Source organism: Chiloscyllium punctatum, chromosome 28 (assembly GCF_047496795.1).
Source record: "Chiloscyllium punctatum isolate Juve2018m chromosome 28, sChiPun1.3, whole genome shotgun sequence".
NCBI lineage: Eukaryota > Metazoa > Chordata > Chondrichthyes > Orectolobiformes > Hemiscylliidae > Chiloscyllium > Chiloscyllium punctatum.
In genome coordinates, this window is record NC_092766.1 from 13,829,305 (window position 1) to 13,853,798 (window position 24,494).

The 24,494-nt window shown below is 50.6% G+C and overlaps 1 protein-coding gene across 1 annotated transcript; it reads left to right on the plus strand.

Moving 5' to 3' along the window:
* The first annotated feature begins 2,907 nt into the window (after positions 1–2,907).
* Positions 2,908–23,877, plus strand: prune (prune exopolyphosphatase). The gene is made up of 8 exons (XM_072548756.1): positions 2,908–2,913; positions 3,523–3,618; positions 8,720–8,925; positions 11,522–11,706; positions 14,048–14,206; positions 16,344–16,438; positions 18,819–18,977; positions 21,449–23,877. Exons 1-8 carry the CDS (start codon positions 2,908–2,910, stop codon positions 21,863–21,865), a joined length of 1,323 nt encoding a protein of 440 aa, XP_072404857.1. The 3' UTR covers positions 21,866–23,877.
* The last annotated feature ends 617 nt before the right edge of the window (positions 23,878–24,494 follow it).

Below are 24,494 nucleotides of genomic sequence, written 5' to 3' on the forward strand. Positions count from 1 at the left end.
TCCTGCACATCCTTGGGCACTAGGGGACAATTTAGCATGGTCAATCTCACCCTAACCTGCACATCCCTGGGCACTAGGGGACAATTTAGCATGGTCAATCTCACCCTAACCTGCACATCCCTGGCACTAGGGGACAATTTAGCACGGCCAATCCACCCTAACCTGCGCATCTTTGGATTGTGGGAGGAAACCGGAGCACCCGGAGGAAACTCTCGCAGACACGGGGAGAATATGCAAACTCCACACAGTCGCCCGAGGTTGGAATCGAACCTGGGTCCCTGGCTGCCGTGAGGCAGCAGCTCAAATCGCTGAGCCACCGTGCCGCCCCGTACCTTATGGCAGTTTATAAAATCACGAGGGGCATTGATAAGGTGAATGGCGGGTGTCTTTCCCCTCGAGTGAAGAATTTCAAGATTGGCACATTTTTAACGTGAGAAGGGGCAGATCTAAAAAGGACATGAAGGGCAGTTTCTTTTCTTTAACACAAATAGCAGTTTGTATGTGGAAGGAACTTCCTGAGGAAGTAGTGGATGCGGGTACAGTGACAACATTTAAAAGACATTTGGATAAGACATGAGTGGGAAATGTTTGGAGGGATATGGGCCGGGTGCTGGCAGGTGGGAGCAGATTGGGTTGGGATATCTGGTCGGCATGGACAGGTTGGGCCGAAGGGGCTGTATGACTAGGGTTATTGTTGGATTACTTCCAGGTTTCTTATTGAATTAAAAGTTCCACCATCTACCATGGTGGGATTTGAACGCGGGTTCCCAGAACTGGGTCTCTAGATGAAGAATCCAGCGATAATACACTCAGCCATCGCCTCCCTCTAAATAGTACACAAATTAATATCGCTTTAAGTTATCAGCTTCAGGGAACGGGTCTTGAGCCCATAACTGCAGAAGTGGGAGCCCAGTCTATCAAGCACGGTTTTGGGTGGGGATCGTGGTGGGTAGGGGTTCTGCAGAGATCTAATAACGGTTCAGGAATGGGAGCTGAGGCATGCCCAGAGTGGTGGTGGGTGCATGCGGTGCGAGCTGGCAGTGATGTTGGCAAGACTTCCTGCATCTGTCAGATTGGCAGCGTCTAGTGCTGGATCCCCATCAATGCCTCTCCCATGCTTAATGCCAGTCATTGTACTGTGACCAGCAGTGCCCGCGGTCTGCAAAATGCCAAGGAAGCAGAAATGAAATTGATTCTTTTAGTTTTCAGTGCTGAGATATTAGACGTGTGGTGATTGTAGATTCAGTGGTGAACGGTTTGCACCACCAGTCCAGAGTGACATCTCTGATATGGCAGAACTGGAGGCCTTTCCTTGTCTCAGGATACTATCCCTTTAAAAGGTGTATATTTGTCCTGGGTTTTTGTTTGGAAGCGATACACAAGGCTGTCTTTTGAAAACCTTAAACAGCTTGTGAGGCCTTGGGGTTTTTTTTAAAATATAAAATTGGAACAGTAGAAGCAGCCTGGATGGGTGGGATCAAACTCCCACAGAACTAGGATTTTTAGTTTGTTTTTCCGTAGTAGTTGCTGGGGTTTGAAAGCTGCAATATATCTCTCCCTGCTACTGTCCCTGAGGTTTTTCCCTCCTGGACTGTGGAATTGCATGCGAGATAATCCATTTTACTGAATTTGCCTTTGCCAAGGGTATCTTAGAATCCCTACAGTGTGAAAACAGGCCCTTCAGCCCAACAAGTCCACACCGACCTTCAGAAGAGTATCCAGCCCAAACCCAATCCCCATTACTCTACACTTGCCCCTGATTAATGCACCTAACCTACACATCCCTGGACACTGTGAGGCAATCCACCCTAACCTACACATCCCCTGGACACTGTGGGGCAATTTAGCATGGCCAATCCACCCTAACCTACACATCCCTGGACACTGTGGGCCAATCCACCCTAACCTGCACATCCCTTATCTTATCTAGGCCCATCATCATTTTTTCTGTTTCTATAAGATTCCCTGCCTCATTCTTCCAAATTCTAATGAGTACAGTCCCAATCTACTCAATCCCTTCTCATAAGGCAACCCCCTTGACTCTAGAATCAACCTAATGAACCTTCTGTGCGCCCCCTCCAGGGCCCGGTACATCCTTTCTCAAGTAAGGAGACCAAAACTGTACACGGTACTCCCAGGTATGGTCTCAGCAACACCCTATACAACTGCAGCGTAACCTCCCTGTTTTCCAACTCAATCTCTTTAACAACAAAGGGCGATACTTCACTTGCGGTGAGGATTTCAAAATGACCAGCTGGTAGAAAGTGCCTTTTGTAACTTTACGGTTTTGTTATTTGGACCCGACCAAGCCGGCTTCAAATATATCAAGTGGATAGCCTAAACTCTGACCTCCTTGTTTGAAGGCAATTCTAAGGTGCTGTGCTGTGTTTCCTGCAATACAGCTCTGACTACATCTCCAAAACAAATCCTATACCCAGTGCAGGATGTAATTCATCAGCAAGTTGTTTGGAAAACGGGTTCTTGGGGGCAAAAAAAAGGGGGTTCTTTTCTCAATTTGTCCATGGGAGTTGGGATGTCGCATTGAGGTTGTACAGGATGTTGGTGAGGCCTGTTCTGGTCGCCCTGTTACAGGAAGGATATTATTAAACTGGAGAGGGCTCAGATGAGATTTACCAGGATGTTGTCAGGTCTGGAGGGTTTGAGTTATAAAGAAACTCTGGGACTTTTGTCGCTGGAGCATAGGAGGTTGAGGAGGAACCTTGGAGAGGTTTGTAAAATAATGAGGGGTTACAATAATGTTAATGGTCGCTGCCTGTTCCCTAGGATGGGGGATTTCAAGACGAGAGGGTACGTTTTTAAGGTGAGAGGAGAGAGATTTAAAAAGGTACATGAGAGGGCAAAAAGGGGTGGTTCGCATGTGGAATGAACTTCCTGAGGAAGTGGGGGATGCAGGTACGGTTACAACGTTTAAAAGATACTTGGATAAGTACATGAACAGGAAAAGTTTGGAGGCCGGGCGCAGGCAGGTGGGACTAGTTTAGTTTGGGATTATGGTCGGCATGGACTAGTTGGGCCGAAGGGTCTGGTTCAGTGTTGTTTGACTCCATGGGATGTGGGCATCGCTGGCTACGCCCAGCATTTACAACCCATCCCTAAGTGCCCAGGAGCGAGGGGCCAGCCAATTTGCTGTGGGTCAGGAGTCCAATGTAGGCCAGGCGAAAGCAGGATGGTGGATGGTCTTCCTGGATGGGCTCGGTGACGCAGAGGGGGTTTCTAAGATAGTTGGCAATGGTTGCACAACCGTCACTTTTATCGCACTCGGGTGGGATTGGAAGCCGTGAACAATAGCCAGTGGTTCCGGATCACCAGTCCGGTGACACCATCACCTGTAAAATAGGGTTGAGGGGGTCTCTGTGTTCTCTGGCTCTTCCCTCACGTGGGGGTCCCAGCCAGTGGTGGTTTCTGGTGGAGTCCCAACGCAACGGAGCCTCTCCCTGAGAAAAGGGGCACAGATTTGTGTTTATGTGTGTGTGTGGTCCTGACTGTGCTGTTCTCTTTCAGAGGGGAGCTCCCACCGTACATGTCGTCCTGGGAAATGAAGCTTGTGATCTGGACTCCATGGTTTCCGCCATCACGTTTGCCTACTTCCTGAGCAAGGTCCGTAAGGATCACAGGCAATCATTACCCCCTCCCTGTCTCTCAAACTGCCTCCAGCCCCCACACCCCCCCTCCCTATCTCTGTCACCTCCTCCAGCCTCCTACACCCCCTCCCTATCTCTGTCACCTCCTCCAGCCTCCTACACCCCCTCCCTATCTCTGTCCCCTCCTCTGGCCCTCTGTCACCCCGCCTCCATCCCTCGCACCCCCTCCCTATCTCTGTCACCCCCCCCTCCAGCCCCCTACACCCCCTCCCTATCTCTGTCACCTCCTCCAGCCCCCTACACACCCCCTCCCTATTTTTGTCACTCCCCCTCCAGCCCAACAACACTCCATGTATCTGGAACGTCCTGCAGCCTGTACACACTCGCTGGGTTCTGTAACCTCCCCAAGCCCCCATAGTTGTGTTCCTCTCATCTCTAGTTTTATGTGCGTCACTCAATTTCTGTTGTTCCACCGCTTTTTTGGGGTTTGGGAATTCCCTCCTTAAATCCGTCTGTCTGAAACCCCTCTTCAGACTCAATTTGAAACTGAGCTCACTGACCAAGCTGATGTCAAGCAGTCTGGGCGTGAGGTAGGTGTGAATTTAGTTCACCGTGGAGGTCGGGTGCTGGAACGTGAGACCAGATCAAGTGATGGCGCGTTAGGGTGGGCCGGCTGTGGGGAGGGAGGGTTGGGTGAGGGGTCTGGGTCGCAGGGGTCGGGTCCAAATGATGGCTGTCTTATCCCAGGAGGGGGTGGCTGTCCTGTCGGTGGGGATGGTGCGTTGGGAGCTGCAAATGACGTGACGCACAGAAAGCCGGGAAGGAGAGGTCAGTTTCACAGTCACTCGGGAATTAGACGGGCTAACTAATTGTCTAACTTTTTCTGAGTCTTAACGACCCCCGACGCCTGCACCTAATATTAAGATTAGATTAGATTCCCTCCAGTTTGGAAACAGGCCCAACCAGTCCACACCGACCCTCCGAAGAATAACCCACCCAGACCCCTTTCCCTCTAACTAATGCACCTAACACTATTGGACAATTTAGCACGGCCAATTCACCTGAGCTGAACATCTTTGGACTGTGGGCGGAAACTGGAGCACCCGGAGGAAACCCACGCAGACACGGGGAGAATGTGCAAACTCCACACAGATTCCTGAGGCTGGAATCGAACCTGGGACCCTGGTGCTGTGAGGCAGCAGTGCTAACCACTGAGCCACCGTGCCGCCCCTAGTAAAACTGCACTCGTCCTGCTGTTCACCCCCACGTTCCCACCTTCCCAATTCTCAGCTTTGAGTGGAGCAAGAAGAATTATCTAAGATTACAAAGCGACTTTGATTTGTTGGGCCAATGGGCTGAGTAGCAGATGGAGTTTAGTTTGGATAAATGCGAGGTGTTGCAAGAATTGTGCAATTGAAAGTAGGGCCTTGCAGAGTATTGTAGAACAGAGACCTAGCCGTTCAGATACATAATTGTTTGAAGTTTGCGTCAAGTGGGTGGTTAAGAAGGTGTTTAGTCTTCATCAGTCAGACCTTTTGTGTACAGGAGTTGGGACGTCATGTTGAGGTTGTACAGGATGTTGGTGAGGCCTCGTCTGGCGCTCAGTAACATAGGGTGAGGTGATGTAGAGTTGATGAACCACAAAGTCAAATAAAAACAGAATGGTCAGGACTAAGGGCGTAAAGTGTACCGGGAAATAGATAAGGCATGTCAGAAAGGCAAGGTCACGGTGATCATGGGGGGCTTCAATATGCAGGTGGACTGGTTGAATCACGTTGCCGATGGATCCAAAGAAAGGGAATTCACAGAATGGTTACAGGATGACGTTTTGGAACAGCTTGTGATGGAGCCCACAAGGGAGCAGGCTATTCTGGACTTAGTGCTATGCCACGAGCCTTTATAAAAGATCTTAAAGCAAGGGAACACGTAGGAGGCAGCGATTATAACATGGTAGAGTTCAGTCTGCAGTTTGAAAGAGAGAAGGCAAAGTCGGATGTAATGGTGTTAGAGTTAAATGAAGGTAATTATGAGGGCACAAGAGAGGAACTGACGAAAATCGACTGGAAGCAGAGCCCAGCAGGGAAGACAGTAAAAGCAACAATGGCAGAAGTTTCTGGGTGTAATTGAGGACACGGTAAAGAGGTTCATCCCAAAGAAAAGATAGATTATCCGGGGAGGGGTTAGACAGCCATGGCTGACAAAGGAAGTCAGGAAATGTATCCAAGAAAAAGAGAGAGCCTATAAAGTGGCCAAGAGCACTGGCAAATCAGAAGATCGGGAAGGCTACAAAAACAAACAAAGGATATCAAAGAGAGAAGTAAGGAAGGAGAGGATCAAATATGAAAGTAAGCTAGCCAGTAATATTAGAAATGATAGTGAAAGTTTCTTTCAATACATAAGAAACAAACAAGAGGCAAAAGTAGACATTGGGCCACTCCAAACTGTTGCTGGAAGCCTAGTGATGGGAGATAAGGAAATAGCTGGAGAACTTAATAAGTACTTTGTGTCAGTCTTCACAGTGGAAGACATGAGGAATATCCCAACACTTAAGGAGAGTCAGGGGGCAGAGTTGAGTATGGTAGCCATTACAAAAGAGAAGGTGCCAGAAAAGCTGAAAGGTCTAAAAATTGATAAATCTCCTGGCCCCGATGAGTTACATCCTAGAGTTCTGAGGGAGGTGGCTGAGGAAATGGTGGAGGCATTGGTTGTGATCTTTCAAAAGTCACTGGAGTCAGGGAAAGTCCCAGATGATTGGAAAATCGCTGTTGTAACCCCCTTGTCCAAGAAAGGATCAAGACAAACGATGGGAAATTATAGGCCGATTAGCCTAACCTGGTAACATTCTAGAATCCAGCGTTAAGGATGAGATTTCTAAATTCTTGTAAGTGCAGGGTTGGATTAGAACAAGTCAGCACGGATTTACTAAGGGGAGGTCGTGCCTGACAAACCTGTGAGAATACTTCTGAAGAGGTAACAAGTAGATTAGACCAGGGAAACCCAGTGGGTGTTATCTATCTAGACTTCCAAAAGGCCTTGATAAGGTGCCTCATGGGAGGCTGCTGAGTAAGCCGAGGGCCCGTGGTGTTCGAGGTGAGCTACTGGATTGGGGATTGGTCGTCTGACAGAAGGCAGAGAGTTGGAATAAAAGGTTCTTTCTCGCAATGGCAGCCGGTGACAAGTGGTGTCCCACAGGGTTCAGTGTTGGGGCCGCAGCTGTTCACTTTAATATATTAATGATCTGGATGAAGGGACTAGGGACATTCTGGCGAAGTTCACCGATGATAGGTGGACAGGCAGGTAGTACTGAGGAGGTGGGGAGACTGCAGAAAGATTTAGGCAGTTTAGGAGAGTGGTCCAGGAAATGGCTGATGAAATTCAACCTGAGCAAATGCCAGGTCTTGCACTTTGGGGGAAAAAAAAGAATACAGACATGGACTATTTTCTAAACAGTGAGAAAATTCATAAAGCCAAAGTACAAAGGAATCTGGGAATGCTCGTCCAGGATTCTCGAAAGGTTGAGTCTGTGATTAAGAAAGCAATGTAATGTTGTCATTTATCTCAAGAGGGTTGGAATATGAAAGCAGCGATGTGCGTCTGAGACTTTATAAAGGTCTAGTTAGGCCCCATTTAGAATACTGTGTCCAACTCTGGGCCCCACACCTCAGGAAGGACACACTGGCACTGGAGCGTGTCCAGCAGAGATTCACACAGATGATCCCTGGAATGGGATGCCTAACATAGAATAAATGGCTGAGGATCCTGACATTGTATTTGTTAGAGTTTAGAAGGTTGAGGGGAGATCTAATAGCTCTAATGCATGCCTTAGAAAGGGTGGACGCTGGGAAGTTGTTTCCGTTAGGTGGGGAGACTAGGATCCATGGGCACAGCCTTCGAATTAGAGGGGAGTCAATTGAAAACGGAAATGAGGAGACATTTCTTCAGCCAGAGAGTGGTGGGCCTGTGGAATTCATTGCCGCAGAGTGCAGTGGAGGCCGGGACGTTAAATGTCTTCAAGGCAGAGATTGATAAATTCTGATCTCTCAAGGAATTAAGGGCTACGTGGAGAGTGTGGGTACATGGAGTTGAAATGCCCATCAGCCATGATCAAATGGCGGCGTGAACTTGATGGGCCGAATGGCCTTACTTCCGCTCCTATGTCTTATGGTCTTACTGTGTCCCGTTCTGGTCACCCTGTTATAGGAAGGATATTATCGAGCTGGAGAGGGTTCAGAAGCGATTTACCAGGATGGTGCTGGGTATGGGAGAGGTTGAGTTATGGATAGCGCTGGGACTGTTTTCACTGGAGCGTAGGAAGTTGAGGGGTGACCTTTTATAGAAGTTTATAAAATCACGAGGGGTCTAGATAAGGTGAATGGAAGGTGTCTTTTCCCCAGGATGGGTTGGGGGGAGGGATTTCAAGACCCGGGGGGGGGGGAATATTTTTGGGAGGCAAAAGATTTTAAGACATGAGGGGCAACAGTTTTTACACAGAGGGTGGTCCAAGTGTGGAATGACCTTCCTGAGGATGTGTGTACAGTTACAATGTTCATAAAGACATTTGGATAAGTACACGAATAGGAAAGGTTTGGCTGGATATGGGCCAGGTGCAGTCAGGTGTGGGACTGGTTTAGTTTGGGGATTATGGCCAGCACAGACTGGTTGGGGCCGAAGGGTCTGTTTCCGTGCTGTCTGACTCCATGAGAAGTTGAATCCTCAATTTGCCAGTCAATTCCTTTGGGGGTCCGCTACACTGGGGGGTCTCCGTGCCCAATCCTACCTATGCTTCAGAAACGATGACTGGGAAAAATCCACGCCCAAGTTTCAGGGGCAATGGAACAGCAAGGACCTTTGTCTCTTGCTCTGTCAATGTTGCTGCCAAAGAGCCAGCCCTGGGATATTATTGTCCACGCGGCTCTAGTTTAATTCCAAAATAGAAAAGCAGTGCATTAGCACATGAACTGGTGTTTGATCCTGGCTTTGATGTTAACCCTGGCACCAGAGAGATTGCCAGATCCCAATGCGCCCAACATTGGTATCTGGAGCTTGGTCTTTGTTGTATCGATCACTACGGCCTGAATTGCACCTTCTGGTCTTCTCTTCTCTTCTCCGTGTTGTAGACCGCCCCGAAGCAGAAGGTCATCTTCCTGCCCATCTTGAATATTCCACGCTCTGAATTTCCTCTGCGGGGAGAGTGTGTGTTCCTCCTACGGGAGAGCCGTCTCTCCGAGGACCTGTTGGTGTTCCGGGATGAGATCGATCTGCACGCCCTCCACAAGGATGGTCAACTCGCCCTCACCCTGGTTGACCACAACGTCCTGCCCAGGTATGGGGTGTCGGTGACGGTGAGGTGCGAAGGGGCAGTGGGTTTATTTGTGGCGAGTTCTAATCCCATTCTGGCCTTCCTGACTTCCATCGCTGTGCTAGTACCAGCCGTTGAATGGCGTGAGGTTTAGAATTTCCTGTTCCTGCCTCTCCAACAGACCACCTCCAACCACCACGACCACTTGCTCTCTTCCTTGCCCCTCCCCACCTCCACCCATTACCCTCTGTCCCTGCCCTCGCTTTCTGTGTGTGTGTGTGTGTGTCGCTCTTGCTGTGTCTCTCGCCCCGCCCTGTCTCTCTTCCCCCCCCCCTCTCTTCCCCCCCCCTCTCGTCTTCCCCCCCCGCTCTTTCCCCCCCCTCTCTTTCCCCCCCCCTCTCTTTCCCCCCCCCCTCTTTCCCCCCCCTCTCTTTCCCCCCCCTCTCTTCCCCCCCCCTCTCTTTCCCCCCCCCCCTCTCTTTCCCCCCCCTCTCTTCCCCCCCCCCCTCTCTTCTTCCCCCCCCCCTCTCTTCTTCCCCCCCCCTCTCTTCTTCCCCCCCCTCTCTTCTTCCCCCCCCTCTCTTCTTCCCCCCCCTCTCTTCTTCCCCCCCCCTCTCTTCCCCCCCCCTCTCTTCCCCCCCCCTCTCTTCCCCCCCCCTCTCTTCCCCCCCCCTCTCTTCCCCCCCCCCTCTCTTCCCCCCCCCCTCTCTTCCCCCCCCCTCTCTTCCCCCCCCCGCCTCTCTTCCCCCACCCCTCTTCTTCTCCCCCCCCTTCCCCCCTCTCTTCTCCCCCCCCTTCCCCCCTCTCTTCTCCCCCCCCCTTCCCCCCTCTCTTCTCTTCTCCCCCCCTCTCTCTCTCTCTCTCTCTCTCTCTCTCTCCCCCCCCGCCGCACCTCCATACTGTCACCCTCTGTCCCCACCCTTTGCTTCCTCTTTTTCTCCCCCCCCCCACCTCATGTCTGATTCTCTCTCTCTCTGTTCCCCACCCACCTCCATCCCAGTGTGCCCCCCCACCCCCTCTCTCTCTCTCTCTCTCTCTCTCTCACTCTCACTCTCACTCTCTCTCTCTCTCGGCACTAAACCTTCACAGCTGACTGACTGACTGTAACTTGAAAACAAACAGTGAACTTTGACAGGGACCTGGGAGGTGACCTTTTCATGAGGCAGGCAGTGGTGAGGGGTGGGGGAGGGAGATGGGGTGGGGGGAGGGGGGGGGGGGGGGGGGCAGCAGGTGGTGCATGTGTGGAACGAGGAAGTGGTGGGGGCCGGTATAACTGCGACAATTAAAAGGTCCCCCTCCAGATGCCTGAGTAGAAAGGGTTTAGAGGGATATGGGCCAAATGCTGGTGAATGGGACCAAGTTAATTTAATTTACGAGTTGCCAGATATGTGTACAATTTCCTCATTGAAGGAACGTTTAGACAGGAACTTGGATGGGATAAGTATGGAGGGATATGGATCAGACAAATGGGACTAGTTCAATTGTGAGCCTGGACTGCATTGGCAAGTTGGGCCGAAGGGCCTGTTTCCGTGCTGTAGACCCCTCTGACTCGATATCTGGCCAAATTGTTCCAAAGGGTTTCTGTGCCGTACAACTATGACCCTCGGAAGCTTGCAACCTTCCCGTGGCTTGCCCCTTCAACACCCAATCCTGCTCCCATACCCACATGTCTGTCCTGGGCCTGCTGCAATGTTCCAGTGAAGCCCAACGCAAACTGCAGGAAAAGCATCCCATCTTCCGACTAGGCACGTTACAGCCTGCCGGTCTCAACGTTGAATTTAACAACTTCAGATGATGATCCCATCTCGACCCCTCTGTTTTCATTCTGCTCCATAATTTTATTTTATTTATTTCATTTATCTTTTTTGTTTCTATATTTTTTTCGCTGTTCTGTACCTCTTATTTCTTTGATTTTCTCTCACTCCGCACTCTCTCATCACCTTTTTCCTCTCCTCTTTCCCCCTTTGCTACCCTTCTCCTCTGTTTCCATTTTGCCTCTGCTTCACCCATCCCCCACATATTTTGTCACATAGCACTGGCTTCAACCTTGGTCATTCACAGCTCCTAATCTCCCTATAATCTCTCTATGCACTGTCGTTATCATCTCTTTATTGCTACCTTTGCTTCTGGAGCTATGACTCACCTTCTCTCACTGGATTAGTGGTGCTGGAAGAGCACAGCAGTTCAGGCAGCATCCAACGAGCAGCGAAATCGACGTTTTGGGCAAAAGCCCTTCATCAGGAATAAAGGCAGTGAGCCTGAAGCATGGAGAGATAAGCTAGAGGAGGGTGGGGGTGGGGAGAGAGTAGCATAGAGTACAATGGGTGAGTGGGGGAGGAGATGAAGGTGATAGGTCAAGGAGGAGAGGGTGGACCTTCTCTCCGTCTAGTATAAATACCCCCCTATTTCTCCCTTTTTTTTAGCTTTGACAAAGGGTCAGTTAGACTCGAAACGTCAGCTCTTTTCTCTTCGTACAGATGCTGCCAGACCTGCTGAGATTTTCCAGAATTTTCTCTTTTTTTTTAAGCTTGTAGAGGCTTCCCCCCTCCCCCCCGGGTGAGGTTTTAATGCTCGTGGGTTGCCCTTGTTTATTGTGCGTTGACTCTGTCCTTTGTCCTAGAGGTGACTCGGCTCTGGAGGAGGTGGTGAAGGAGGTGGTGGACCACCGACGTCTGGAACGCCCCTTGGCCCCTGGCCTTGTGGTGACCGCCGAACCCGTGGGGTCCTGTGCGACCTTGGTGACAGAGCGGATCGTCCGAACAGCGCCCGACATTCTGGACAGGCAGCTTGCTTACGTCCTGCGCTGTAAGGGGCTGTGTTGGTGTTTCTGAGGCGTGAGCAAGGGACGGGGATTAGGTTTTTTGGGTGAGGGGGGGTAGCTTTCCCAGTAAAGTCAGGACAGCAAGGGAACAGTGATCGTGCAATTATCACAGAATCCCTTCAGTGTGAAACAGCCCCTTCGGCCCAACAAATCCACACCGACCCTCCAAAGAGTAACCCACCCAGACCCACTCTACTTACTCTATTATCCTATATTTACCCCTGATAATCCACCCTAACCTGCACATCCCTGGGCACTACGGGACAATTTAGCATGGCCAATCCACCCTAACCTGCACATCCCTGGGGCACTACGGGACAATTTCCCATGGCCAATCCACCCTAACCTGCACATCCCTGGGCACTACGGGACAATTTAGCATGGCCAATCCACCCTAACCTGCACATCCCTGGGCACTATGGGACAATTTAGCATGGCCAACACACCCTAACCTGCGCATCCCTGGACACTATGGGACAATTTAGCACGGCCAATCCACCCTAACCTGCGCATCCCTGGACACTATGGGACAATTTAGCATGGCCAATCCACCATAACCTGCATATCCCTGGGCACTATGCGAGGAAGACAACGTTATGGAAGGCGCACAACGCAAGGTTAGCTTTGAGATTTGAAAAGTTCATTCAGGATTCTAATAAGAGCTGGGACGAAGCTGCTCCTGAACCTGTTGGTACGAGTGCTTAAGCTTCTGTATCGTCTGCCCAACGGGAGAGATTGGAAAGGAGTAGAGTCAGGGTGGAAGGGGTCTTCGATGGCAGACTTCCCAAGGCAGTGGGAAGTGTGGATGGAGCCAATGGATGGGAGGTTGGCGTGCGAGATGGACTGGGCTGTGTGCATGATTCTCTGTAGTTTCATATGGTCCTGTGCAGACCAACCTTTCCTCTCAAAACAAGCACTCATTCCTAGCGAACTGCCTCTGAACCCCCTCCGATGTCCCTTCCATAAGTAAGGAGACCAATACTCTCACCTGTCTCGCTGAAATGTAAGAGTCCTACTTAAAAGGAACTGGGAGGGTGGGCGGAACATTTCTACACAGAGTGTGGCTGGGGTACTTGCTCGGCATTGTAAGGGGAAGGGTAGAGGGAGTGATAGATCCAAGTTCGGTGTGTGACGATGCTGAGACTTGAGGGATTTGTAAGGTCAGACTCCAGCTGTCTCTAAGAAGTTTTTTGAGGCTTTGGGTTTTTTTTCCCTTCATTTTAAAGTGAGTATGGCCAGCTCTCTCAGATCAGTCTTTCTGGTTTACGTTATTTTTGGTTTAGTTTTTAAACAGGGAGCTTCACTGAATGTCTCCTGGCTGTTACTCTTCTCTGAATCTTCTCTTTCTGGATTGTATATGTGAGAATCTGTGTTTGAATTTGCCTTTTTGTTTTGGCCAAGAGGTGTGATGTTGCAGTATTGGAACCGTTTAATTAGTAATAGATTCTGCATCTATTACTCTGTTAAGTTTTCCAATAGTTAAATTATTCTAAATTCCTCTCTCTTTTGGTTGTATTTTAACTACAGTGTTTAAATAAATAAATGGCTTCACGTTGCCCGAAACGTTGATTTCGCTGCTCCTTGGATGCTGCCTGAACTGCTGTGCTCTTCCAGCACCACTAATCCAGAATCTGGTTTCCAGCATCAGTCATTGTTTTTACCTCCCTCACGCTGAATAGTTTTGACCAGTCACATTACATCTAGGACACAGCACTTTGTCAAATTTCTGAAATAAGAACAAAATTAGGGTTGAGGTTACCGTCTTATAATACACGGAGGGGGTCTGGTCCAGAACAAGTTACAAGGCATGCGAACAGGAAGGGTTGAGGGATGTGGGCCAAACACAGGAAAATGCAGCTAGTTTTAGTTTGAGGAACCTTTTTCTTTTATGTTAAACCCCTCTTGTGATAGAAGATGGCATTCCCTCGGCCACACGAGTTTCTCGCTGTACCTGCAGACGAACTGTTCATGACTCCTACGATATGGAATATTTTTGATTTGAGATGGTCACACACATCTAGACACAGTGAAGAGTTCTGTTTTGCGTGCAGAAAATGACACACAAAGTGTGTTGGGGTTATAGGACAGAGTGAGGAATGCTGCTTTCGAAAAGACGCACAAAGAGCGAGATCGGTGTTTGAATTTGAGAGGGCCGTCCAGAAGTCTGACAGCAGTGGAGAAGAAGCTGTTCTTGAATCTGTGTGTCATGGTGACTGGAATGGGGATACTGCCGGGAGAGAGGCGAGGGCTGGGAAATAGTGTGGGGGTAATCCTTTGGTATTGTAAAGGGAAGGTCTGACTCGCTCCTGTCTTTATCTGTCACAGGTACCATTCTTCTGGACTGCATTAACATGGCACCTGAAGCCGGGAAAGTGACACCAAAGGACACAGAATACGTCACCGCCTTGGAATCAAGGTTTAGCGACCTCCCGCCCAGAGCTGTTGTGTTTGATACGCTGCAGAGGGCCAAATTCGATGTCAGCGGTAATGGCTTCTTCCTGCGGTGGGGTTTTTGGGGGGGGTGGGGGTGGAGAAGAAGAAGGAAACGAGGGGGAAATAATATTGGGGACCATGCCGGGTCGCATGTGAAGCCTGTCACTTTGTGTTGACCGTGGTTCAAGGGGCCAGGGTGCTATCTCAAGCCAGGAGGTTAACCTTTTGACTGTCCCCAGCACGGAATCCACTGAGACCGCAGCACGATGCTGGCGTCGTGTAACGGAGGGTGCAGCCAACTCTCACACAGGAGGTTCGCAATGCACAGCAGTTACCACCTCGTACGAATGAGGGGCAAAATGATATGTTAGCTCTAGTCCCAAGGAAAAAGTTCCACTCTTGTAACAGTGACCTTGTGTTTTTATTTAAAATTCATTTTGTGGGCCCAGCATTTATTGCCCCGTCCCTAATTGCCCCTTGAGATGGTTGTGGGGGGTGAACTGCCACCATGTATTTGATGAAATACTTGGAGCATCTAAAGAGCAAACTCGTATGTAGAAGGCAGACGCACGTGGCATTCAAAAATGTGGAGGCGAGGGTGGACTGGCCATGCAAAATTGTCCCCTAGTGCTCAGGGATGATCAGGTTTGGGTGGATTGGCCATGGGAAATTGTCCCATAGTGCCCAGGGATGTGCAGGTTACGGTGGACTGGCCATGGGCAATTGTCCCATAGTGCCCAGGGATGTGCAGGTTAGGGTGGATTGGCTGTGGGCAATTGTCCCATAGTGCCCAGGAATGTGCAGGTTAGGGGGGATTGGCTGTGGGAAAATGTCTCATGGTGCCCAAGGATGTGCAAGTTAGGATGAATTGGCCATGCTAAATTGTTTGGATTAGTGGTGCCGGAAGAGCACAGCAGTTCAGGCAGCATCCAACGAGCAGTGAAATCGACGTTTTGGGCAAAAGCCCTTCATCAGGAATAAAGGCAGTGAGCCTGAAGCATGGAGAGATAAGCTAGAGGAGGGTGGGGGTGGGGAGAGAGTAGCACTTTAGGGAACATCTCAGAGACACCCGCACCAATCAACCAAACCGCCCCGTGGCCCAACATTTCAACTCCCTCTCCCACTCTGACATGGAGGTCCTGGGCCTCCTTCACTGCCGCTCCCTCACCACCAGACGCCTGGAGGAAGAACGCCTCATCTTCCGCCTCGGAACACTTCAACCCCAGAGCATCAATGTGGACTTCAACAGCTTCCTCATTTCCCCTTCCCCCACCTCATCCTAGTTTCAAACTTCCAGCTCAGCACTTTCTCCTCGACTTGTCCGGACTTGTCCGACCTGCCTATCTCCTTTTCCACCTATCCACTCCATCCTCTCCTCCCTGACCTATCACCTTCATCCCCTCCCCCACTCACCCATTGTACTCTGTGCTACTCTCTCCCCACCCCCACCCTCCTCTAGCTTATCTCTCCATGCTTCAGGCTCACTGCCTTTATTCCTGATGAAGGGCTTTTGCCCGAAACGTCGATTTCGCTGCTCGTTGGATGCTGCCTGAACTGCTGTGCTCTTCCGGCACCACTAATCCAGTATTTGCTTTCCAGCATCTGCAGTCATTATTTTTACCATGCTAAATTGTCCCATAGTGCCTAGGGATGTGCAGGTTAGGGTGGATTGGCCATGCTAAATTGTCTCATGGTGCCCAAGGATGTGCAAGTTAGGATGAATTGGCCATGCTAAATTGCCCCATAGTGCTCAGGGATGTGCAGGTTAGGGTGGATTGGCTGTGGGAAAATGTAGGATTGTAGGGGATGTGGGTCTGGGTGTGATGCTCTTCAGACGGGCTGTATAAACTTGATGGGCTGAAGGGCCTGCTTCCACACAGTAGGGATTCTATGAAAGAGCGTAACGTTTTCTGGTTTGACACTTGGCCAACTGGCCTGGGATCAAAATAGCTCCTTGTTAAAGTCCACCAGCGACCGAGCGAGAGAGCAAAAGGAATTAAATCTGTGAACGTTCGCCTGGATTTTTTTGTTTGGTTGCCTCTGTAGTGGGGCGGGGTGGGCTGATACCTGAAAGCTTCCATCTCTGGGAGATGAGAGAGAGTGAGATTGCCCAGTGAGGCACCACTGGTCAATATGCTGAGGGAGTCTACAATCGTCCCATTGGTACAAATTGTTCTGTTCTCTCCAGGGCTGACTATTGAGCAGATGCTGAGGAAGGACCTGAAGGTTTTGTCTGGAGAGGATATCCTTTTGGCCATCAGCGCTGTCTACCTGAGACTAGAGGTAGGAGTTTAACGAATTGATTTCGCCTCTATCAGTCACAAAGAAAAACAGCGTTTCACCCATCAGCAAACCCTTACCTTACACCGACATGTTGTGGGACCAACCGGGGAGAAAGAGAGCTATACTAGATCGAGTTTTGACCAACGCGGTAAGGTTACCTCATAGTAAAAGCAACCCGTGAAAGCAGCAACCATAATCTGTTTGCGTTTTACAGACAGTTGAAGGGAATCGATGATATCGTGGACAGTAAAGAAGATTTAAAGGCAAGAGTACAAGATTTAAAAGGGACCTGAGGGGCAACTTTTTCACACAGAGGGTGGTGTGTGTATGGAATGAGCTGCCAGAGGAAGTGGTGAAGGCTGGTACAATGACAACATTTAAAAGGCATCTGGATGGGGACATGAATAGGAAGGGTTTGGAGGGATATGGACCAAATGCTGGCAAGGGGGATTAGAATCATTTAGGATATCTGGTCAGCATGGACAGGTTGGGCCAAAGGGTCTGTTTTTGTGCTGTACATCTCTAACTCTACGAATCTCACTCTCCAGTACAATCATACCCTCCTTATAGTATGGTGACCAGAAGTACAGCTCCATCATAACCACCTCACTCTTGTACACAGTGCTTTGCCTGATAAAGACAACTATCCTACTTGCCGTCTCAACTACTTTATCCAGTTTGTAACTTGGTTATTGTCATCGCTGGCAAGTCCAGCATTTGTTGCGTGATGCTAATTCCCCTCAGACTGGCTAGTTCAGGTGTTTGCAGATACGGTTCAAAGACAATGCATGGAGCAGCACGGTGGCTGAGGGATTCGTGCTGCTGCCTCACAGTGCCGAGGACCCAGGCTCGATTCCAGCCTTGGGTGACTGTCTGATTTTTGCGTTCTCCCCGTGTCTGCATGGGTTTTTTTCCTGGTGCTCCCACAGCCCTACGATGTACAGGACATTGATTAGGCCACTGTTGGAATATTGCGTGCAAGTTCTGGTCTCCTTCCTATTTGAAGGATGTTGTGAAACTTGAAGGAGTTCAGAAAAGATTTACAAGGATGTTGGAGGGTTTGAGCTACAGGGAGAGGCTGAACAGGCTGGGGCTGTTTTCCCTGGAGGTCGGGGGCTGAGGGGTGACCTTATAGAGGTTTTAAAAAATCATGAGGGTCATGGGCTAGATTGGGTTGGGATATCTGGTCGGCGTGGACGAGTTGGACCGAAGATGCCTGTTTCGATACTGTACATCTCTATTACTCCATGTGCCACTCGGTGGATCGGCTGCGCTGAACTGTGGGTGGGGGGTGGAAACAGGATATACGGGGTTGTGAGGATGAGGGGCAGATCTGGCTGAGATGCATATCACGAGGGTCAATGCGGACTCAACGGGCTGAATGGTCTGTGTCTGCGCTGTCAGAATTCTCTGACCACCGCTCTGGGTACGGAACAAGGACTCCAATCTGAGCCACACCATTTACCAGGATGTTGGGAAGCACTTATTCCCACAAGAGGAAGTCAAAATCTAGGATTCCCACCAGTTAATCCTCTTTTAAAAATGGCTGTAGACATTGGGAGTCCATTGGAAGATTTCAAAACTCCAGATTTCAGTTGGGAGAGAGGAATATTGAGGAGGGGCACACCGTGTTTGTTTTCAGGTCAGCCACGATTCAGGGTGGAAGCCGGAACAGGCTAGAGGAGCAGAATGGCCTCTTCTGTCCCTAGGCCCCTCCCTGTTGCCATCTTCCAGAAGTGGGCCTTGAACGTGAGTATTGCCTGAGAAGCCACCTCCTGGAGAGGGAGTGTTGGCATAAGGGGGTCCAGTCGTGATGCACAGCGCAGTTCGAGTCATAGAGATGTACAGCACGGAAACAGTCCCTTCAGTCCAACTTGTCCATGCCGACCAAACTAATCTAGTCCCCTTTGCCAGCACTTGGCCCATATCCCTCCCAACCCTTCCTACTTGTGTACCCATCCAGATGCCTCTTAAATGTTGTCATTGTACCAGCCTCCACACTTCCTCCAGCCGCTAATTCCATACACACAGCACCGTCAGTGTGAAAACGTTGCCCCTCAGGTCCCTTTTAAATCTTCACCCACTCACCCTAAACCTACGCCCTTGTAGTTCTGGGCACCCCCACCTCAGGGAAAAGGTCTTGTCTATTTACCCTACCCTTGCCCCTCAGGGTTTTCTAAAGTTCTATAACGCCCACTCCTCAGCCTCTGATGCTCCAGGGCAAACAGCTCCAGCCTATTCAGCCTGCCCCTATTGATTTGTCCCACTGAGCTCTCAGGCCTCCGGCCTGTGCCGCCAACATTTCTGTGAAGTGGCATCGTTTCGGCGTGTCGTTTTTAAACAAATGGCATTGACCTCTGACCCTTGCTCCCCTTTGCAGGATTTACTGGCCCGACCCAGCCTGAAGGAGGGGCTCGAGAAATTTTGTCGGGGCGGGGGCTACGGCGTTCTGGTTGTCATGACGATCTCCTTCATCCAAGAGAGCCAACCTTTCCGCCAGTTGGCAGTCTACAGCCCGCACTGTGACTTGAGAGAATCAGTAGGTTCTGAGGGGCTACGGGACGGATTTGGTCTGGGTCGGGTCCTGGGGTGAGAGTCTTGGAGGGAGGTTAAGCGCTGTCCACGCTGTTGTAGGTCTGGAATCGCGTGTAGGCCAGACTGGGGAAGGATGGCAGATTTCCTTCCCTGGAGGACTTTAGCGAACCAGACCGGTATTTTACAACGAACGGCAGTCTCAGTTACTGGGAGGAGTCGCATTCAATTTGACTGTGGGATGCGTCACGAGAATTGAGTCTTGGTCATTCTCCAAGTGGATGTAACTCCAGTAAGTTACGGAGCTGTGTGTTTGAAAATGAAAGGGTTTTGCAAGGTTCTTAGGCAGAGACTGATTGGGGCCTCACACCTTTCAATGGGTGATGCCAGAGGAATTGACAGAAAGGCAGTCAAAAGCACAGGGAGTGTTGGTTCCCAAGTTGTTCAATTTAACAAACTGGGTGACAGCTATTCACCAGTTCCTTCCTCAGAGCAACGACCTGACCAATCATCGAGTCCTACAGCACGGAAATAGACTCTTCGGCCCAACCAGTCCGTGCTGACCATAATCCCCAAACTAAACTAAATATCCCTCCAAACCTTTCCCGTTCACATATTATCCAAATGTCTTTTAAATGTTGTAACTGTCCCAACATCCACCACTTCCGCTGGACGTTCATTCCACACATGGACCACTCTGTGTTTTTAAAAAATTGCCCCTCATGTCTGTCTTAAATCTCTCTCCCCTCTCACCTTAAAAGCGATCCCCCTAATCTTGGAATTCCCCACCCTAGGGAAAGGACATCTGCCATTTACCTCATCCATGCCCCTCATGATTTTATAAATCTCTATAAGGTCACCCCTCCACCTCCTACACACCAGTGAGAAAAGTCCCAGCCTCATCCAGAGCTGATGTTGAATCCAACCCATCTGCGCCAACCATAGATCCTCAATTCATCCACGCCCATTTGTCAGCACTTGGCCCATATCCCTCCAAACCCTTCCTATTCATGTCCCCATCCGGATGCCTTTTAAGTGCTGTCATTGTACCAGCCTCCTCCACCACCTCTGGCAGCTCGTTCTATACATGTACCACCCTCTGTGTGGAAAAAGTTGTCCCTTGTAAATCTTTCCCCTCTCACCTTAAACTTAAGCCCTATAGCTTTGGAGTCCCCTACCCTGGGAGGAAAAAGACCGTAGCTATTCACCTGATCTATGCCCCTTGGGATTTTATAAACCTCTCTAAGGTCACCCCCTCAATCCTTTTTTAGGGGAGAGAGGGGCAGGCCTGTGTTACCATTACCTGTTCCTCTTTCACTCATCAGGACCAATGCAAGAACGCCAAGTTTCAACATGGATATGACAATTGACTCCAGCAGGGGCTAAGATGTCAGGGATTGGTCGTCCACTCTCTGGGGAGCGACCGAGTCAGCGCACCTCTCACCTTGTTGTGAGCGGGTGAAATCTGGCATTCTTGTTGTGAGCGGGCGAGATTTGGAATTCTTGCTATTGTCCTGACGAGCGGAAGACAGACTCCTGGCCTTTATCCGTACCCCATACGAGAGCTGTTTCAGCAGGGAAGGGAGCCCTGTTCGGGACTTGCATAACCCTGCTCTATAGGCACTGCCAGGGTGAGGAGGGGGGTGGGGGGTTCAGAGAGAGTACCATCAAACCCCAGGAAGGACTGTGGGAGAACTCTCCACTGATGCTGCCCGACCTGCTGTAATTTCCAGCATTTTTTGTTTTCAGTGTAGATTCCAGCATCTGCAGTAATTTGCTCCTACGTTAAATGAGTTTGGGAACATGGTTGGTGTGAACTTATAAAATAAAAAATAAAGTAAAACTATGCCAGTCCTTCCCCTTCTTTCACGGCGTTGTGTGTTTTTGTAAAATTTGTTCACGGGATGAGGGTGTTGCTAGCTGGGCCAGTATTTATTGTCACTCCCTCATTGCCCAGAGGGCACTTGAGAGTTAACTATAGTCTGGAGTCGCATGTAGGCCAGACCAAGTAAGAATGGCAGCTTTCTTCCCTAAAGGACGTTAGGGAATTGACAATGGACTCTCTGCCATCATTTAGACCCTTTCTTCCAGATGTGAGTTCAAATTGCACTAATTGCTGTGGCAGGATTTGAACCCAGGGCGTTACCTGGGTCTCTGGATTAACAGTCCAGGGATAATACCACTCGGCCATTGCCTCCCTGATTTTTGGATAAAGCCTATTTGATTAAAGGTGTGTGTGTGTTGCTGGAAAAGTACAGCAGGTCAGGCAGCATCCGAGGAGCAGGAAAGATTGACGTTTCAGGCCAGAGCCTATAAACCCTATTCGAATCGCAGCAACTTAACGGTTGCACTTTTATATTTATTTAAACTTAGGCTGTCTCCTTATGCTACTTTGGTAGGGGGAAGGGGTCTCCGGTTTGGTCTGTAACTACGGGATGGATTATTCCCCTCTGAGTCTCCCTCATTCTGTGATTGTAGGTGAGCCGGGCATTGGAGGAGTCAGAGACCCCTTCGCTACAGTTGACGCCAATGGACAGCCCAGATTCGGAAATCGCGGCCTACCACCAGGGAAATGGGCAGGCCTCTCGCAAGAAGGTGCTGCCGGTCGTCAGGGACTTTCTGAAGGCTCGGGAGGCCGGTCGGTCAGACACCGCGGTCATCTGCCAAGGGTGGCTAACCGGCTTGCGGGCCCCGAGAGGGGGCCAGGAGGAGGAGGAGGATGGGGAGGAGGCTGTCCATGATGAAGAGGTCTGCCTACCCCCCACTCCTATGAACAGCCTGGTGGAGGGCTGCCCTCTGGACGGGGGGCTGCCCAAACTCTCGCAGGAAGCCATCTTGGAGCGGTTCGACAAAATGGCCGCCGAGGCCCCTGCGGTGGATTCCAGCGATAGCTAGGCCCGGAACTGCAGAGGTGGGCTGGAGATTCTGGTTTTCACAGTCGAGGTTGTCAATGGGAGAGGAGTTGACTTGACAGTGGGGAAACAGGCAGGTTTGAAACTAGCTGGAGTCTTGCCCAGGCTCCTGCCCTCTATGAACTTTTGCCTCCCTTCCAGGCAAGGAGACACTTTCCTTGACTTAACACCAGGTATTTCCCCCACCCGCACCACCACCCCCACTCCCTTCTTTCCCACCAATCCTCGCTTTTCCCACCTCCTGCTACTGCGTGTCAATCATCTGGGGAAAATATGACCATGGCGTGATTTTATGGCAGGGTATAATAATTGGGGGGGGGGGGGGGGGTTGCGGATGTTGTAGGTTCAAAGGCGCAGTGGGGCTAATGGCATCTTCCTCTGCTGTCCTGTTCCTTGGTATCCTGACACCAACATCCACAGGAAGAGGCCATTCAGCCCCTTCAGTCTCTTCCACCTTTCAGTGGGGCATCCGGTTTCCTCCCCACAGTCCAAAGACGTGCAGGTTAGGTGGATTGGCCGTGCTAAATTGCCCCCAGGGCGAGTTGGGTTAACTCTCGGTAAATGTGGAGTTGGTAGAGTGGGATGCTTTCTGGGGTGGGGTGGGGTTGGTGCAGCCTCAAGGGGCTGAATGGCACTGCAGGGATTCTGGTGTTCTAACTCTGCCTAGGCCTGGAGGGGCCAAATGGCCTCCTATTCCTAATTTTTTTTTCCCCAAGTTTCTAAAAATGAGCTGATTTCGGTGAGACGATGGCTCAGTGGTTGGCGCTACTGCCTCACAGTGCCAGGGACGCATGATCTTCGGAGGCTTGTGGTGTGGGTCCCTGGCGCCGTGAGGCAGCAGTGCTGGCCACCGTGCCACGCTCCCTTAGCGAGGCCAGAAACCACCCGCCCGAATTCCTAGAGCTCGAGGTCATGTCACAGTGACTGTGGCGACAGAAAGCGCACCCTAACCCCGACCCTCACCCTCTCCTGCCTCCAGAATCTGACGCCTCCTAATCTAAGCGATAAAACGAGCACTACAGTAAAGGAGGAGTTTGATCCCTCGTTGGTGCTAACAGGACTCCAGGGCCCCTGGTTTAGGAGAGACTAGGGCGGGGGGAGCGTGGGTCTGGGGCAAATGGAATGGCCAGCATTCATCGGCTCTGCATCTGGCTTGGGGGGTAGGGGGGGTGGGTCCCTCGACCTGAGCACAGTGGGCCGTTAGTGATTCGTTGGTTTTGCTATAACGCCCGTTTCTTCAACGTGAGTTGGCGACTGAAAAGTTTCGACCGTCTAGAAGCGAAACGTTCCTTCCCTTATGTCGGCTGGATCGCGGTTGGCGTAAATGGTGGCGCGATGATGCGATTTTCTTATAAACGCGGGGTCGCACTGGGACGGTTATGTCAGAACCAACTGTACGTTCCGTCCGGGAAGGGCCCAGTGGGAACGGCTTTCCCTAAATCTCGCCCCTGGTGATGAGACGCAGTGAGATCAGATGGGTCCAAATGAGTGGGAGGTGGGGGTCCGCAAATGAACGCTCTGCGGCCGGGTTGAGATGCCTCAGAAAGCAGCCTTCCACCTCCCGGAGACGGCGACAGGTTCTCCTGCGATCCCTCGTGTTTCCGAAGCCAAAATGGAAAAAGATTGACCGGGCGTATGTGCATCGGTGGAAACGTGATTGATTGAAATTTCTGCCGAGGTTTTTGAGCTCAAAATGCGTCTGGGCGGGGAGGGGGGGGTGTGGTGGGGACATGATTGTAAAATAGAACCATTTGGTATTTTCAGGGGTTGGGAGTTTGTATCTGCGTTCGGGTACACCATTCTGGGCCAGGGTACGTCTGTTTGATCTCCCCACATCTGACGCACCTCTTCTACGGTGATCTCTGAATTCCTCAGTCGAACATCTTCAGTGTATACTCCACCTCCCCTTCACACACACCGTCAGAAGGGAATGGAATGGAGTGGAGGAGAATGGAGGGCCCAGGCAGTTGTCCTGTTCTCCACTCTTTCCCCCCCCCCCCCCCCCCACCCCCAACACCTCCTTCTCTTCTCTCTCTCCCCTCCACCCCTACCCCCTCCCCCAACTTCCTTCAATCCCATCCCTCAACCCTTAACTCCACCCTGCCCTCCAATCCCTTGCCTTTCTCTTTCTCCATACCATGGTACTTGTGTGTTGCAGAATTATATGGCACTCCCTGGTACTCTATACAGGCCGTTCTGCCTTGTAACGGTTTGTCTGCTGCACAATAAGCCTCCTGCCAAACCTCTCTCCGATTATTGATCCGCACCCGTCAGCACGGAAACAGACCCTTTGGCCCGTACAGTCCATGCTGAACGTAATCCCAAACCGGGCTAGGCCCACCTGCCCCACATCCCTCCAAATGTTTCCTGTTCATGTACTTATCCAAATGTCTGTTATGCGTTGTAATACGTCTACCACTTTCTTAGGAAGTTCATTCCATTACACACATCCTCTGTGTAAAATAAAACATTGCCTTGTGTCTTTTCCAGATCTCTCTCCTCTCATCCTAAACAATATCCATCCCAGAGTCTGGAAATCCCCCATCCCAGGGAAAAGACATCGACCATTAACACTCTATACCCCTTATAAATGTCCATCAGGTCACCTCTCA

Coding starts and splice junctions, on each gene's coding strand:
- prune (XM_072548756.1), top strand. Junction 3,619..8,719: donor TTGCCTACTTCCTGAGCAAG/GTCCGTAAGGAT, acceptor TCCGTGTTGTAG/ACCGCCCCGAAGCAGAAGGT. Junction 14,207..16,343: donor GGCCAAATTCGATGTCAGCG/GTAATGGCTTCT, acceptor TGTTCTCTCCAG/GGCTGACTATTGAGCAGATG.